The sequence below is a fragment of the Anser cygnoides genome, chromosome 8, assembly GCF_040182565.1.
Source record: "Anser cygnoides isolate HZ-2024a breed goose chromosome 8, Taihu_goose_T2T_genome, whole genome shotgun sequence".
Classification (NCBI taxonomy): Eukaryota; Metazoa; Chordata; class Aves; order Anseriformes; family Anatidae; genus Anser; species Anser cygnoides.
Window position 1 is genome coordinate 4,324,930 of NC_089880.1, and position 15,862 is coordinate 4,340,791.

The following is a 15,862-nucleotide window of genomic DNA, read 5'->3' on the forward strand; positions in this document are numbered from 1 at the left end:
ACTTGACCTAATTTTTAAAAGTAACTATGCAATGTGCTTACATTTGCTTTAAAAAATAATTTGAATGTTAAATATCTAAGTGAGAGCTCTTCAAATGCAAAAGTAATGCTCACTACTCACTTGTACTGCATTAAATACAATACAGACCGCATGCAAAATTACACCCTAATAGACTTTGCACATTCAGTCCTCCAGCTATTCTTTGTGGGATCACTGTCAAATCCCACCTTCCTGCTGCTGACAGCTTGCAGCAATAACGTGTAGCATTCTTCATGCTACATTCTCTCATGTCCAAGACATTATCTAGAAATCTAGGTAGCTCATTGTTGAAAGATTGCTCAAACTTTCTCTTGCTTTCTTCCATTTTGAGATTACAAACCAAAATAGTATAAAGCAGAAACTCCAAGACCTCCCTGAAATACCACCACTGGATATCAAACTCAGGAAAGTGGTGCTTACTCCCTTGCAAACAAGGGTGTTGTGGATGCTAGGAATTTACATAATTTCAAGTGACAAAACAAACTGAAAACAAATTAATTGCAAGTTACTTAAACACAGAGAAGCAAACTCTGACTCAGAAAGCCACCGAGCTTCAGAATGGTTGGAGGCTGGAAGTGCATTTGGAGAAGGTGTTACTCTACGCTTTGATTTCCCACAGCATTTTTCAGGCATTAACTTTCATCTACTGCTAGTTAAAAATTTGGTCTGACCTACTAGCATGGCCATTCTTATGCTCTCTATCAGAGTCATTCTTATGCATCTCCATCTCCCTTTGACTGTCTCCTTCTAGAGAAGTCTTTTCTATATTGCTATCTCCTTTCCTAGTTCAGGCTCCAAAATTATGTGTGCCCACTTAAAAGACTGCAGAAACCTTGGGGGTGAGCCAGTACCCATCTCACTTTGCCATTCAATCATGCCCAAGGCTGAACAGATGCATCAATGATAATCTAATTCAGTCGTCTCTCATCTCTGCATCAGGAGTGCTTTGCTAATAAGAACCACAACAGTTTTTACATTTTTTCCCCACATCTAAAGAAGCTAAAATCTTAGAGATTTATACAGCCCCCATCTATTGAATTAACAGTGAGCTAGACACAGGAAAGAAAAAGGAATATTCATACATGCATACTACTCGTAGAGCATGCTCTTCAGTTTCTTGTCGCTGCAGATACTTGCTACAAAACAGGGAATGAAACAAAGAAGAATTAAGTTATCTCAGTAATGTTATAAATCTAATAAGCAGGATATTTCAGTACAACTTCATTTTGAACATAGAATTTTCAGCATATTATTTAGATGTGGAAGTAAATTCTCCTGTATCCTATACATTTTTTTAGCTGCTTCTACAGCTATACCACTTTTTGAGCTGGTAAACAAGGCAAGTGGAGCACAATTTTGCCATGTTCTTGATTTTTACTTCAACTCAGACAACTTGGAAAGAGTTATTTATGCCAACATTGTCACAATTTCTCAAAAGAAGTAATGTTCTTTAATCAATATGAACAAAGTCTTGCTATCTGCTCTATCCCTACTCTGTTATCAGCACAAAGGCCATCTTGACTAGAACAAAAGGCTCAACAACAAAGTGGTGCCACAGCTGTAGTTTGTATCTGAGAAGGATTTTTTCTTTCCTTTTTCCCAGAGCTTATCTACAAAAACTAAATTATCTCCCTAAAATGTTTATTTCTGCATGCTTTTCAGATAAGAGTGTCCAAATGAACTATTCAACAGGGAAGAATCATGCCATCATCTACTGCTATGATGCTTGGATAGGTAGAGAGGGACAAAATGTTCCTGAATTTTAATTTTTTTAATATAATTTTAAAAACTGCAGGCAGTCACGTTTTATCTCTATTTATTTTATTTCTGATATTGAAGGAGGGAAACCAAAGTATAATCTGTGGTAAAATTTTGTGGTTAAGCCCATTAGTTGGAGGTTAAGATATGACGCCAGTGAATACCCTAAGCCCATTTCCTGAAGTTCTCCCTTCAGCTGCATGTTAGAAGCAGTGCTAAATGATCTAGTGCTATGATTTGTTTTGTTTTCATGCATACTGAAGTGCATGGGAATGTAAAAAGTTAGTTTAATCTACTAGGTTCGACTAGATGCAGTGAAAAGGCTCTATGGCTTAACAGGTATCAATGTCACGAAGTTACATCACAGTTAAAATTAATAAAGTCTCCACCACTCTGTCTCTCAGCCCTTAAAAAATACGGAAGAACAACATAAAATACATCTATCTATATGTGTAGGAGTGTTCAAGACATGACATCTGTGTTGGGAACATGTATTCATTCAGCTTATATGGCACCGTTTTTTTCAGCTGCTGACAGCATATGTCCCATATCTGCCTCTCATTCAAACAAAAGAGAAAATATTTAAGAGAAAAATAGCATTAGGTCATAACACTCTGATTTTTACAATTAAATGCAGCAAAGAACAATAAAGTCATTCTGGTTTCCTCGTATGCTCCTTTCTGGTTCAATTATGACATACTTGTATACATTTCATTATTTCAAGGAAAAAAAGATGTCATTGTTGCCCCCAAGCCAAGTTGTAAAGTCACGTTAAGTACAGAGTTCAAACTCCTCTAGACTCACAGACCTTGTGACCTATCTTCTATTTATTTACTTTTAGTAAATCTTCAGTTAGTCCTGGCACAAATCTTAGGATTTAAATATTTGAACTTTTTCACTTTGCAAAAAGCAAAAGGTGTCCTTGCACATGTAAACTTTCAGCCAACCAAAAAACCGTTCCCCTTGTTTCACTCACAACAAATCATAGACATATCAGACTCACTGAGAGGAACAAAGAACAGAGTTAGCAAAGAAGACTTCACACCCCTGTATCTCAATTTGGCCATTTTGTGCACTTCAACAGCATCAAAAGAACTACACAGGTGGAAAGGGCAGAGAAACTTACAGTGGATTCCCTGCTTTGTTACCTGGTAGCTACCTAGTTACTCAGAACAACAAATTTTTACTAAGATGCCTCGTAGCTAACAGAAAAGCACATTACTCTTTTTACAAACATTTTGATATTTCTGTTAGCAAAACCTCATCACTCTGGTGGCAGGATATATAGCATGTGGACCCCAAAGACTGTGATGTTTAAAGGCAGTTGGGCTGCATACAGACAACAAAAAAAGAGAGGTAGTTTCCTGATACATCTGCTTCTCTCATTTCTTTTTTTAAATGCAAAACAGCTTTGAAACTGAATTTGGTTCAAAAAGTGTCAGCTTTTTTACTGGTCAGCTGAATGGTCACGGTAAAATTCAGACTGGTTGTTATGACAAAGATTTAAATAATACAAAAGATGATATAGGGATTAAAGGATTAGAAACATAATTAGTGTCAGTCAGTATGGTTTTATGGAATGTAGGCTACAACAGAAAATTTGTATTTAAGGTATGTAATTTAACTTATGAGGCATTTGTGCCTCAGAACACCTCCGAGGGACTCTATCCTATAAAGGACTGAGAAACTGTAATGGGAATAAGGAATTGAACAAGTTTCCACAGTGATTCTCTAACAACAACAAAACAACAAAAATATATATATATATAAAGTTAACTTAAAAAAGACTGTTTATGTAATCAGAGCTGCACACATTAGGAATAAAGAAACAAAATCACCTCTCGTAAAAGCAGCAACAGTACTGGAGCATCATATAGAGTTCTTTTGTTGACACCTTACATCATATTTTGAAGTACTGGAAGGGATTTAGAAAAGACCACATGGTTTATTTATGCACTGTAGAAAATGCCTTATAGACAAAGGTAGGCTTACAACAGCTCAAACAGCTCTAGTTTATCAAAATGATGAGAGACAGCTTGATTACAGGATACAATTATCTTGCGAGAGGAAAGGCATAAAAGGCCAGACAAACTGAACTAGCACTTCTCTAACGGGATTTATTAACTGTTCCTTTCAGTATAGCTACAAAATCATCTGAAAGCATTCTCAAAAAAGTTTTTAAAAGGTTAAAAACTTCTTCTGTTTGAGCTTTACATTTTAAGGAGGAACATGTTTCAAACTAGCTGTGGTGAGTGAGATTTTGTAATCACTTTCTAAAATTTATACTCATTTTAGTATCGACATATAGCATTGCCCCACAGTATTTCTTGGATAAATTCTTGCTCAGAGGACACAAGGAAAGAGGTAAAATGAGTGGGAGAGAAATACAAGTCATCTTGCAACAGCACTTAGGTGCTTGTATATACTGGGAACCTGAAGGGAATTTCCAGGAAAAAATATACAAGCACCTAAGTGCTGTTGCAAGATGACTTGTATTTCTCTCCCACTCATCTCACCTCTTTTTATTCCTTCTAAGGGACTACAGAAGAGGGAAAAACGGCACAGAAACTGCTATGCCCCTTCTCCAAGCAAGCCTCACCCAAGCCCATTCAGAAAAGGCCTAAGGCAAGAAATGCCTTACCAGGTGTGACCACTACAGCAGTATGTCTCCAGCAGTGAGAGACTGTTCTGGGACAGTATGCAAACCTGGCCACTTTCTGCAGTATATTCCCTGAAAAAATTCTGCCTATTCCCTTTAGTATTTGTTTATGGACATTTAGTCCATTATTTTTTCCTTTCCCCTTTTGTGCCAATTGATACTCTCTTCCTCCTGCAGCAGCAGCTTCTACTTTTTTTCACCGCTTGCTGTGAGAAGTACCTTCTATTATTTGTGTTAATCTGGTCTACCCCTTGCTTGAGTGCCCTGCAGTTCTGGCATTGCATGATTTAGCCAACAACAGTTCTGCATCTGTTGTTTGTTATCAACTACCTTCACAATTTTGAAAACTTCGGTCATATCTCTTCCTCCTTCAGAATTCCCTCTCCAAACTGAAAAGTTCCATACATTTTAATTTTTCCTTTTTTTTTCTAGGTCCTCCATCCTCTTAATCCCTTTAGTTTCTTTACTTTTTATCTTCTAAATGTGCTGCATCCTTATTGCAATACAGAGGCCAGAACTGTACTCAGTAGACAAAATGTGTGTGCACTGAAGTTTCACACAGTTGAAAAATACGTTCCGGTTTGCTCACAAGCCAGCACAGAGACAGGCCTGACATTATTCTGAATAAATCTGCCTGGCACCACCTCCGAGAAATTTATGTCATGGGCCTGTCAAAGCTCTCCTCCTCCTCTGTCTTCAGTCTTTTCTTCGCCCTCCTACTGCACGCTCACATTCCTCCAAGCCAAGTCCACACTGCTCTCCCATTTTTCTGCTACACCCCCCTTTCCAAATCTCCCATTCCAACTGTAAATAAGCATAGGACCCTGCATGAACTGATTTACTGTGCACAAAACAGTGCAGAACATGTTATGAAGAAGACATGAGAGATCTGTACCCCACCTCATCCTGCAGCTAGCTCCCAAGAGACATCTGCATTTGTACTGCTGTTGGAGGCAGCTGCTAGCATTTGTAAAGAATGGTAAATAATATAAAGAAATTCCTTTCACGTATCTGTCTGATTTGGCATATGTGAGTGTGTTTGGAGGAGCCAGGCCCACCTTCTTGTGCCTAACACAGTGGCTCAGGGCTGCTGGGACTAAATGCGCTCCAATACCTCAGCAACTGCATGCTTAACCTCGCTTTGTACCTCCCACAACTTTGCCTTCAGTGCTGAACATCACTGACCTAATGAGTCAAAGCAGCACTGCTGCCCAGGAGAAGAGATGTAAGGGAGAATACCATTAAATTCCACCTCTCGTTCCCTCTCATCTTTGCCTGTGCACAGAGGCCCACTATTTTCATAGCCATTTTCCTAGCACTGGAGAGAGCATGTGGTGAAAAGGGGCACTAGCCAGGGTGAAACACACAGGCACAGGTTGTCTATTGAAAGGAAATCTGTCAGGCAAGTAATCTGATTTTCCACAGTGAGCAGCCCGGGAAGGGTATTGTTCAGTAACCAACTCAACCACCGTGGCTGAAGTTGCGTAGATTTTGCCTCTCCTCAGTTACGTAACACTCAGAGTTGCTTGTGCCTTTACAGAGAGAGCTTCCCCTGACACAAGCTGCTATTGCTAATGACAGCAGTTTTCACTCGTTCCTTCCACAGGAACATGCCCGAGAACTGCACAAGTTCTCCCTCAATAACGCTAACCTACGCTCTCTAAGTTTGCATATATCAGATGAAGTCCACAGATAGAAAGTAGCTACATTTTCAGCTAATAAATTTACAGCAACTGATTTCCAAGTATAAACCATTCTGCTCTCCAAAAAATAAGCATTAGCAAAGGGGATATGGTAAGCAGGTATTCTGACATAATATTAAGCAAGAATTACTAGAGGAATCTAAAAGAAACCCAGCGATAGTATTATCTTGTAGTAAAAATCTGTAAAGTATAGTTAATGGTAGCTTATACTCTAAATAAAGGGTCTGATTTGGTTCCTCAGGAAACAACAGAATACCACCATTAATTTGGGAATGACTGAATCCTACATAAACTTCTCAGCTGTCCTAAAACTAACATAATCTCAGCCACTTTCTGAATAATATTCATAATAATGTATTCACTAACTAAAATAGACTATTTCACAAACGAGTCTTCAGATCGTAAATTAATTTAAAATAATTAGAAGTGTACAGCCCAGTGATTGTGTAACTTCTTTGGAGGTACAGAGTTTATGGCAAAATAAGTGAAAAGAGAACATTTTCCAAACATTACCACAAGCAGAAAGATTATATTAAAAACATTCACTCTGTAGAGTAATACAAAATAAAATATTACCATCTGATCAGCTCAAGTAATGCTGATTTGTATTTCTGAATTAACAACATCTATGTACAGTTGCAGAGACTGCAATTTTACAAACTGATATTCAGTTGAACATATTTATAACACAATTTATACACTATGTACAAACCTAGTTCTCCAAGGAACTCTGATCAGCCTGCTTTGACACGGAAGTGTTTTATCTCTTCCTAGGACAGGATGCTAGCATTCCCTTTCATTTAAATACTGAAATACTTAACAAGACTTGAAAAAATTCCCATTTACTATCACATGATAGTGTTCTTAAGTCACTTGTTTGTTACCAAATGTAGAGGAGTAGAGCCAGTCACAACAATAAATAACATTGCTTATTATGAACTAATTAGACTTAAATTCACACAATCACACTTTCAGCCTCAGTGCTTCAACAAGACTGTAGGATCCATTTATCTTTGCTTTTCTTGACACGTAGATCAAAATTGCAACCACAGGTATCGCTATTGCTGTTGTGCAAGAGAATGCAATAATCAGTGGCATCATTTGATCTCTTTTTTCCAATTTTCCTGTAAATGGAGACAAAAGGAAAAAAAAGTTGTGTAAAAACTGATTCAAATGGATATAGATGTATAACTAAAAGCAGAGCTATTAATGACCTTCATTGGAACACATTTTCTGTTTTCATGCACAAAGCACATTTCAAAACCTTCTCTCTTTTTTTTTTTTTTCTTTAGTAACTCCATAGTACTACTCTAATTCTTGGCAGGTATCTTGGTCTTCAGTATGCTATGCATGTTCAAACCCATCTGATATAATCTACAATAAAGATTACCATGGAGTTCATAAAGAATACAAGAAGAACATCATGTATTGTTCATGCAGGTGACAGAAATGGAGCTAGAATCCACCTTTTTCTGGCCCTATCCTTAAAGCTACTGTGCCAACTCAGGTAGCAGAGACAACACCCATGCTGAAAAGAGGTTCTCACCAGCTGTTCTGTTATTTCTTTTTATTTATTAATTAATGTTAACTGCAGTATTTTTGTGAAATATCAGCTGTGAAAACTAGCTGCGAACTAGTTTTGCTCACCTGGACACAAAATTCATTGGAAGGTGCAAACAAAATAAGTTTAAGGTAATACATTGACCTACCTACAACAGCTATCTCTATCACTTTGATATTGTTTCCAACCTCATTGAAAACATCAAGCAAATATTTGCCTGTATCGTTTTTGGTGACATTGTAGAGCGTAAAGGTTCCATTCACTGATGGCAGAATAATTTCTCTCTCTTGGTGAACTTTTTTCAGGACCATCTGTGACGGTGGGTTACTGTATGTGCTACATGTAATAGTGACATTTTCTCCTTCTTTAACATTTTCTGATGGATATACTAACACGGTAATATTTTGAGGAGGAACTGAAAAGAAACACAATGTGAAAATTAGAAATAAACAGAAGCAAAAAAACCACCAAAACTCATGAAGTATCAGCGGCTTGTATATGAAAAGTACTAATCCAGCTGATGAATTCGCTACAATCTTCAAGCACATAGCTTTATAATATTAGACAGACACTACTCTGTCACTGGCTGTCCCACACATACTGCATCCAACAGCAGTTGACAGAAAGAACATTTTGATGGGGGTATTCTGTGTATCTTTACATTATGTGGAGCCTTTTCTTCTTCTCTTGTTTTAAATTCACTGTGTATTCATTTGAGTTCATGAAAGGACATAGACCAATAGATCCAGAGGTCCTCTTTCAATAGAAAAGAACTACAAAAGGCAAAGGAAAGAGTCCTAAAATAACAGCTTTTCACCAGCTTCCACAATTTTATATCGTTTTCAAAGTCAGGGGGGGAGTGGAAATATGAAATATTTTGAATAAGCAAATATTTTGTGCTCTGCAAATCTGGGCAGAAGTTTTCATCACCACTAATACCCTACCACTTATGTCAAGAGCCTGTGCAACTCATCTCAGCTTTTTAAAGACATCGTCGTTCCATCCATCTACACCAAATATTAACTCTATACAGTAGTTAGTTTAACTAACCTTTGACATCAAGTACTATGTGCTGAGACTGCTTTCCGAGTTTGTTAATGGATATGCATTCATATATTCCTGTATCCTTTAGCTGAGCCTTGTCTATGGTGTATTTGCCATCTTCTGTTTCAAGGGTTGTGATCACATCACCTATTTTCTTCCTTAGGGTAATCTGAACAGCTGGAACATCTGCAGACGTGCAAGAGATGGTAACACTTTCTCCTTGCTTCACCACACTTGAAGGGAAAATTGAAAGTGTTGTATTTTTTGGTGGCGCTACAAGTAGAGAATAAGGAAAAGAGATGGATTAGTGCCAGAAACGACCCCTATACAATACTTCGTTGCCATGTAATAAACAGCAGCAGCAGGGCTTAAGTAGAGAAATCCACTTACTACTGAAACGAAACTGCAATCATTACATATTGGTTGAGGAGTCAGCATTTGGCATAGCTTAAATGGCAGTTGGAAGAACAGTATACAAAGTTGTAGCTCAAAGGAAAGCCAAAAGGTGCACTGTAGTCTCCTCCAGAGAAAAAAATTAGCTTGTATTTTCTCTTTGAATCTTTTGTATACAGGTAATTGGATCCTATACCAAGAACTATTTGGTGGAAAACACAGGCACTTCTCTGCATAGGTTCTTTGTCTCATGCATGTTTGCCAATTAAAAGGAGTGATGAAAACTCAACTGACATGAAGAATTTCATATAAGCTATCTGTACTAAGGCAGATTTCACTCTTAATTATTTAATGATACCTAAATGACAGTGGTGTTGGGGCCACCTTTTGTCTCCATTTTCTCTTGTCACGCAGGTGCTCCAAATATTGTAGAACTCTGCATTGAGTCTTCTACAACAGTTCAAGTAGGAAAAAATGTTTCCATACAATGTTCTGCTGGGAGTAACCCTCCTCACAAGATTATTTTAAGGAATAGTGTAGACACTGACAGTGTAGGCATGGAGCCTTACAGCAAGAATTTTCCTTCTTCCATCTGTGACATCTGTAAATGGAACAGACTACCAATGTGCAGCAGAAAATAAGTATGAGAAAAGTGAAGTGACACTTAATGTGGAATGTGTCTGCAATTTATTCTCAACCACTTAAATATCATTAGTTATGTTAATCCTGCATAAGGTAAAAGTAGTACTAAAGATAGAGAAGGTTTTTATGAAATCAAGAACTGCTCACTCAAGTATTTCCTCATTTTGGTTTTGGTCTCAGATTCCATCTGAAACATTTGGCTCTACTCAAACAGTAGCAGCACAATAATTAGAACAACGACAACAACAAAATATAGTCCAAAGTAGTTTTACTATTAAATGACCACTAAATTTACTAATCACTAAAACCACCTGTCCAAAGGAGATTGAGATGTCGCTGTGAAATTGCTACAGACACTAGCATTTCAAGGAAATAAGTATCCCCCAAAACATCAATTCTTCGGATTCTTTTATCACTTTGAGTGTTGCATTGCAGTAAACATACAGAGTATGTACAGCCTTAGAGAATTAGCTGAAAATTAAGCATAGAAATGAAAAGCATAGCCATAAAGAACATTAGTAAATTGTAAGTTAAATACTGAATACATAATAAGGAAAGCTTCTTAATTTCCTATACATCAGAGTTTCAGTACCCTTCAACCCAATACATAGACTGGTTACTGAATTAAATTCAAGTAGACTTGTACCTTGTATAACAATGTCGACTGTTGCTTTTTCTGTTTTATTAGTTACAAGATTAATTACTTCACAGATGTACAGTCCTGAGTCAGTGAAACGAGCATGAGGAATAGAAAGGACATTGTTTTCTATAAAATGCTCAATGTTTCCATCAGCCAGATGTTTTCTCCAAACTACTTGCGCTGGTGGATTACTCTCAGTCACACAAGTGAGTTTTAGAGGGTTGCCTTCCACTGGCAAGTTGCTTGGAGATACAGTAATGATAGTATTTTGTGGACCAACTGGAAGGAAACAGAAGAAAGACAAGGTCAGCATGTTATTGAAGAATGATATGTACATCTTTAGCAGCAGCTTCTCTAGAGGTGCGTTGCATACACTACAAAGGAAAAATGAATAACGTGGATAGCATTTATGTAGTGGAGCACTTTTGCCAGACTTGATAAGACATTTAGTTTGCAGTTTTGAAAGCTAAGCTAAACACAATATGTACCAATAGCTTGGTTTTTGTTTACTCTTACATTTATCTCCCTGTTGTTTAAGGCTATAAACCTGAAATTGCTAAGCATACCATGGCAATTTTAAAAATAATTGTTTTTCTGCATACTGTCATTTCTCTTCTGGTCTTCAACTTTCTGACTGAGCACCAGGGCCCAAGATACGAGAGTGACAGATGAGTTACCACAGGACAGATTAACTTGTGTCATGAACAACAGCAGGTGCTTAAGGCAATACGCACAAGCTTCTCAATGACCATTACTGAATAAAAACATTAAATTTCTATGCCCTGGCCTTTAAACATGAAACCATCACCTGTTCCACAAAGATGTTTAAAGATTGTGCTCAGAGATAATGTTTAAGAAATAAAAGGCATATCCTAGCTTTGATATTTTTGCAATACAGTTGCTACAATTTAACATAGATCCTAGACAATAGACTATATAAATACAAAGAAGTGCAGATTATTAATGATTTATAGCACAAATTTCATAAATCTATTTCATGAGCCATAACATTAAACAGTATTTGGTATGAAAGCCCTAATACAAAAACACTTACAGTTTGCATTCAGTTTCAGAGAAGTAACTCTTTCTTTGGGCTCAAAGTCCATGTTAGCAATTGGTAGTTTGGCCACACAAGTAATCTCTTTCCCAATATCTTCAGTTGTGAAGTTAAATGAGTATGTCACAGTTTTTGTTTCTGTATTTGTGCTGTCGTCTTCAAAGAAATTTTTCTCATGAAGAGTATGTCCCTCTTTCATTAAGAGTACTTCCAGGTGATCAGAAGGATACACTTCAGGAATTTTACAGATGACAGTGGCTGGTTCTCCAGCAACTAATGATGTGCTGATCTCAATGACAGGATCATTGGGGAAAGCTGTACAAACAAAACACATTTCTTTAGTCTACTTGAGATTGGCCCTAGAGTCAACATAAGAGCAAAATCCAGACATCACACACCTTGAGTTTAGATGTGTTCAGAACACGACCTTATATCAACTCTATTACAAAACATACCTTGAAAACATACAGGTCTTTTATAAGCAGTTCACACACTAACAGGTAATACATTCATACAGTTGTTGAAATATACAGATGACTTAATAAAATCCAACAAGACACCTAGGCAGTGGTATAGCTACCTAGATAAACAGAGGCATCTGACAAGTTTAGACATCTGGATCATCCCTCTGCAAACTGCAAAGATTTTGATTAGGTGTTTTGCACTTGTAGGTTTCCCATATACGTCCATCTCAACCACGCTGTTTTTTTTTTCTTGTTTTATTTTGTTTTTGCTTTGGTCCAGCACTATACATGTGTTGGGGAGTCTATGCTCTGGCTTTCAAGTATTACCAACAATAAGAATAAATAAAACCAATACATACAATTTTCGGGATAGAAAGCTAAGCAGAAAGGGGCTGAGAACATCCTGAACAGACAGAGGAATCTTTACAAGGAAACATATGTTGAGCTTTATCAGACTCCTTATTCTATCATTATCAGTTAAATACCAACTGCAATGTCTAAGAACAATTCATCTTTTTTTTTTTTAAATGAATGAGTACTACCTAAGTAAAAGTAGTTTTTACTTACAGTAAAGTTCAACTTTGATACTCTTCTCCTTTTTCTCTTTTCCACCGCAGAAGACAGTACACAGATAATCATGAGAATTCTCAACGCTAACTGGATTCATAGTCAAGGTAGAGTATGTCCTGTAATTGTTCACTGTTCCTCCAAGGGGGTGGTCCATCTGGGTTCTCCATGAAAAACTTGGTGATGCACAGCCAGTAGTATTGCATGTGAGTACGAGCATTTCTCCAATCTGTACAACAACTCTGTTAGCAGGTATAATCTCCATTTCAAAAGCTTTAACTACAATAGGGAGAACATACATAAACTCAGTAGCATTCTCAACATTTATTTCCCCTCTTCTTCTACTGTGACATGAGCTCATTATTTTACAAGTTTACAATTGTGTTGAGGTTAAACTAACAGATGATACAATGGTTTACATTTCCAAAATACCCCATAAAAATCACTGTTTTCGTCACAGTTAACACAGATTCAGATGATCCTAACAGATAGTTCTGATGAATAGAAAAATGCATAAAACCAATGTGGTCAATGAAAATAAATGCATTGGTACAATATAACTTTTCTACCAGGTGGATCTAGTTCTAAACCTTTGTAGCATTTGTGGAGATGGATGGTAAATAAGGTAGCAAGGACAACTGCAGAATTGCTTTCAACAGGGCATTTAGTACCAAGCTTGACTGATACTGTCAGGGATGACAGTAAAAACCAGACATACAGTGATGCACTGCAGTTGTCTCCAAGACTGTCTCTTAGCCAAATTCAATAAGAGTCATTGTAGAGCAAAGAACAGCTCAAAATAAATGCCAAAAATAAACTTACTGACATTTTGAAAGACCTACTTGACAGTTGCATTCACTGGAATGTAAAAGCAAACCGAACAAAGAGATAATAACAATAAAACAGTAAATTGTAGGTCAGTTTACAATTAACAAAATTGAAAGCAAATAAAGAAAACAAACCTTCCCAACTTACCAGTTATTAACACATACAAAATAATTAGCACAGCTTGGTTTATTTTTCCCATCTTTTTTAACATTTATAATTGCTGTTATTAGGAAAAAAAAAAAGAATTCAAAAGCCTTGCTTTATTTCCTGTGAAGAAGCAGAGTGAGAGCCTGCTGCTCTGCAACTGTTTCTGATAATAGCTGCAGCGAGCTCTTTATAAAGGCTCTTGAAGCGAAGCGGGAAATCCCACGATGGGGAAATCCAGGGTAGGGAGGAAGAGATCCATGCAGGGCTGCCAGCAGTCTCAGCGCCCTCTGCTGCTTTTCTAAATGCGAAACTTAAAGCTCAGGAAAATAAATATTAACACTTGTAATGAAGTTCCTAGAACACTTTAAAAAAACAAGTCAAGATATGATCCTGCATACGACTGATAAAATGAATGGATGTGGGTAATTACATGTAAAGAATGGAACTATATCTGAGATGGAGAAGTTATTCAGGTTTGTTTTCAGAGCAAACATTTTTATAGGACTGAGTCATTGGAGAAAACTTGAGAGTCAAAACTGAGTAAACTGGAGAAAACAATTCTTTGATGAATAATTTCACTTAGCTCAGTATTTCTTTTGAAAACTACTACCACTCCCAGAGGTCATGCTACTCATGTTACTAAGTATTTTTGATATCTAAAAATGAAGTCAGCCAGCTATCAGGAGTCTGCAGATCTAACTTGCTCAGCTTGAATTAAGATCATCATGTTCAGACAAACAGAATGAACTCATTTTCTAAATTCTACTTTAACAATGTCCCTAAAATGTCCCTCTTTCAAGATGCTACTGGTCTGTATTACATTACTGATATGCCTCTCAGGTCTCTCATGTCCCATTTATGTATAACTGAAATACTGAAGTTGAAAATATACAGCTCAAGGATTATCTTCAGTGTTAGGTGTCCAATGGATATACAAATGCAGTTGGGAACAAAGACTATTTCTGAAGACTACTACTCCTGGCTAATAAAGAGACAATATTAGGAAAGAAATAAAATTAAATTTTCTGCATTTAATTCTAAATTAGGAAATGCTGTGAGTGCAAAGAATGGATAAAGGTTTCCAAATCTCAAAAACTTGGGTAGTTCATATTCTTCAAACATGAATCACTAAACAAAAGCAGCAAGAAATCCTATGTAAAACATACATGTTTTTAAAATGTTTCTGGCAAATCATTTAGTATGCAAAAATTTGACTATTTGACGTCTATAAAATATTGTCATCATGAAGCATATTTCATAAGGGACATAGATTCAGCTATTTAGTAAATGAGTAATAAATTGGAAAAATGAAGGCTGAAGAAATAATGCTGTCAATGCTAAAGAAATTTAATTGCTAAAACATTTGCCCTACATCAACCTAATACTTTTTGAGACATGCAGATTTTATGGTCATTAACCTAACGCTAGCTCTAAAATCTCATATTCAGGTGAGATTAGTACTGGAAGACGTAAGGCTCCTGCTGGCCTACAGGCATGATGTCTTCTTCAGATTATTTTTTTTTTAATGATTTTTCTCTGACTATAGTTTCCACCACATTTATATCTTTGTCAAGGTATAGCCAGACTGGAAAAGCTACTTGGGTATATAATGATAGGACAAGGGGGAATGGTCTTAAACTTAAAGAAGATAGATTTAGACTAGATATAAGGAGGAAATTCTTCACTGTAAGGGTAGTGAGGCTCTGGAACATGTTGCAAAGAGAAGTTGTGGATGCCCCGTCCCTGGAGGTGTTTAAGGCCAGGCTGGATGGGGCCTTGGCCTACCTGATCTAGTGGGTGGCATCCCTGTCTACGGCAGGGGGGTTGGCGTTAGATGATCTTTAAGGTCCCTTCCAACCCAAGCCATTCTATGATTCTATAGAAACACCAAAGCACAATGTAATAACTACATTCATGACTCTGTCAAAGGTCTTACAGGAGGCAAAGTAAGAAGCATCGGACTTTTTTTTCCCCCTTTATTCACTCTTCATGAACTCTAATATAAAAGGGATGTAATGATTGTGGGAAGTTAAAATTGTAATGTCAGAAAATATGTCTTCAAACCAGTAATAATTAATAGCAATAATACTCAGTAATAACAATAAACAAAAGAAACCAAGAATTACCTAGAAGACAATAAACAGGGAAATATGAAGCAGCTAGGAATGCCCAAACAAAACTCACTAAAGCTAAAACTGTCACAGTGGATTCTCCTGTAATGTGTTATTTTATTATCATAGTTATCATTTTTATTAGAGGAGGAGGAGGAAGACAAAAATTCTCGTAAGTCTCAGAAAATGCAAGAAACGGACTGTTCTGGAAGTACTGTTTATCAAATCCTGTAAACAAAAATCTGAACA

The 15,862-nt window shown here is 36.9% G+C and overlaps 1 protein-coding gene across 1 annotated transcript; it reads right to left on the minus strand.

Moving 5' to 3' along the window:
* Positions 1-6,601: 6,601 nt before the first annotated feature.
* VCAM1 (vascular cell adhesion molecule 1) lies at positions 6,602-13,670 on the minus strand. Its single transcript, XM_013186684.3, has 7 exons — positions 13,503-13,670; positions 12,528-12,806; positions 11,494-11,811; positions 10,446-10,718; positions 8,771-9,037; positions 7,869-8,135; positions 6,602-7,283 (listed from the first exon to the last, which is right to left on the minus strand). Exons 1-7 carry the CDS (start codon positions 13,564-13,566, stop codon positions 7,123-7,125), a joined length of 1,629 nt encoding a protein of 542 aa, XP_013042138.2. The 5' UTR covers positions 13,567-13,670; the 3' UTR covers positions 6,602-7,122.
* Positions 13,671-15,862: the final 2,192 nt, after the last annotated feature.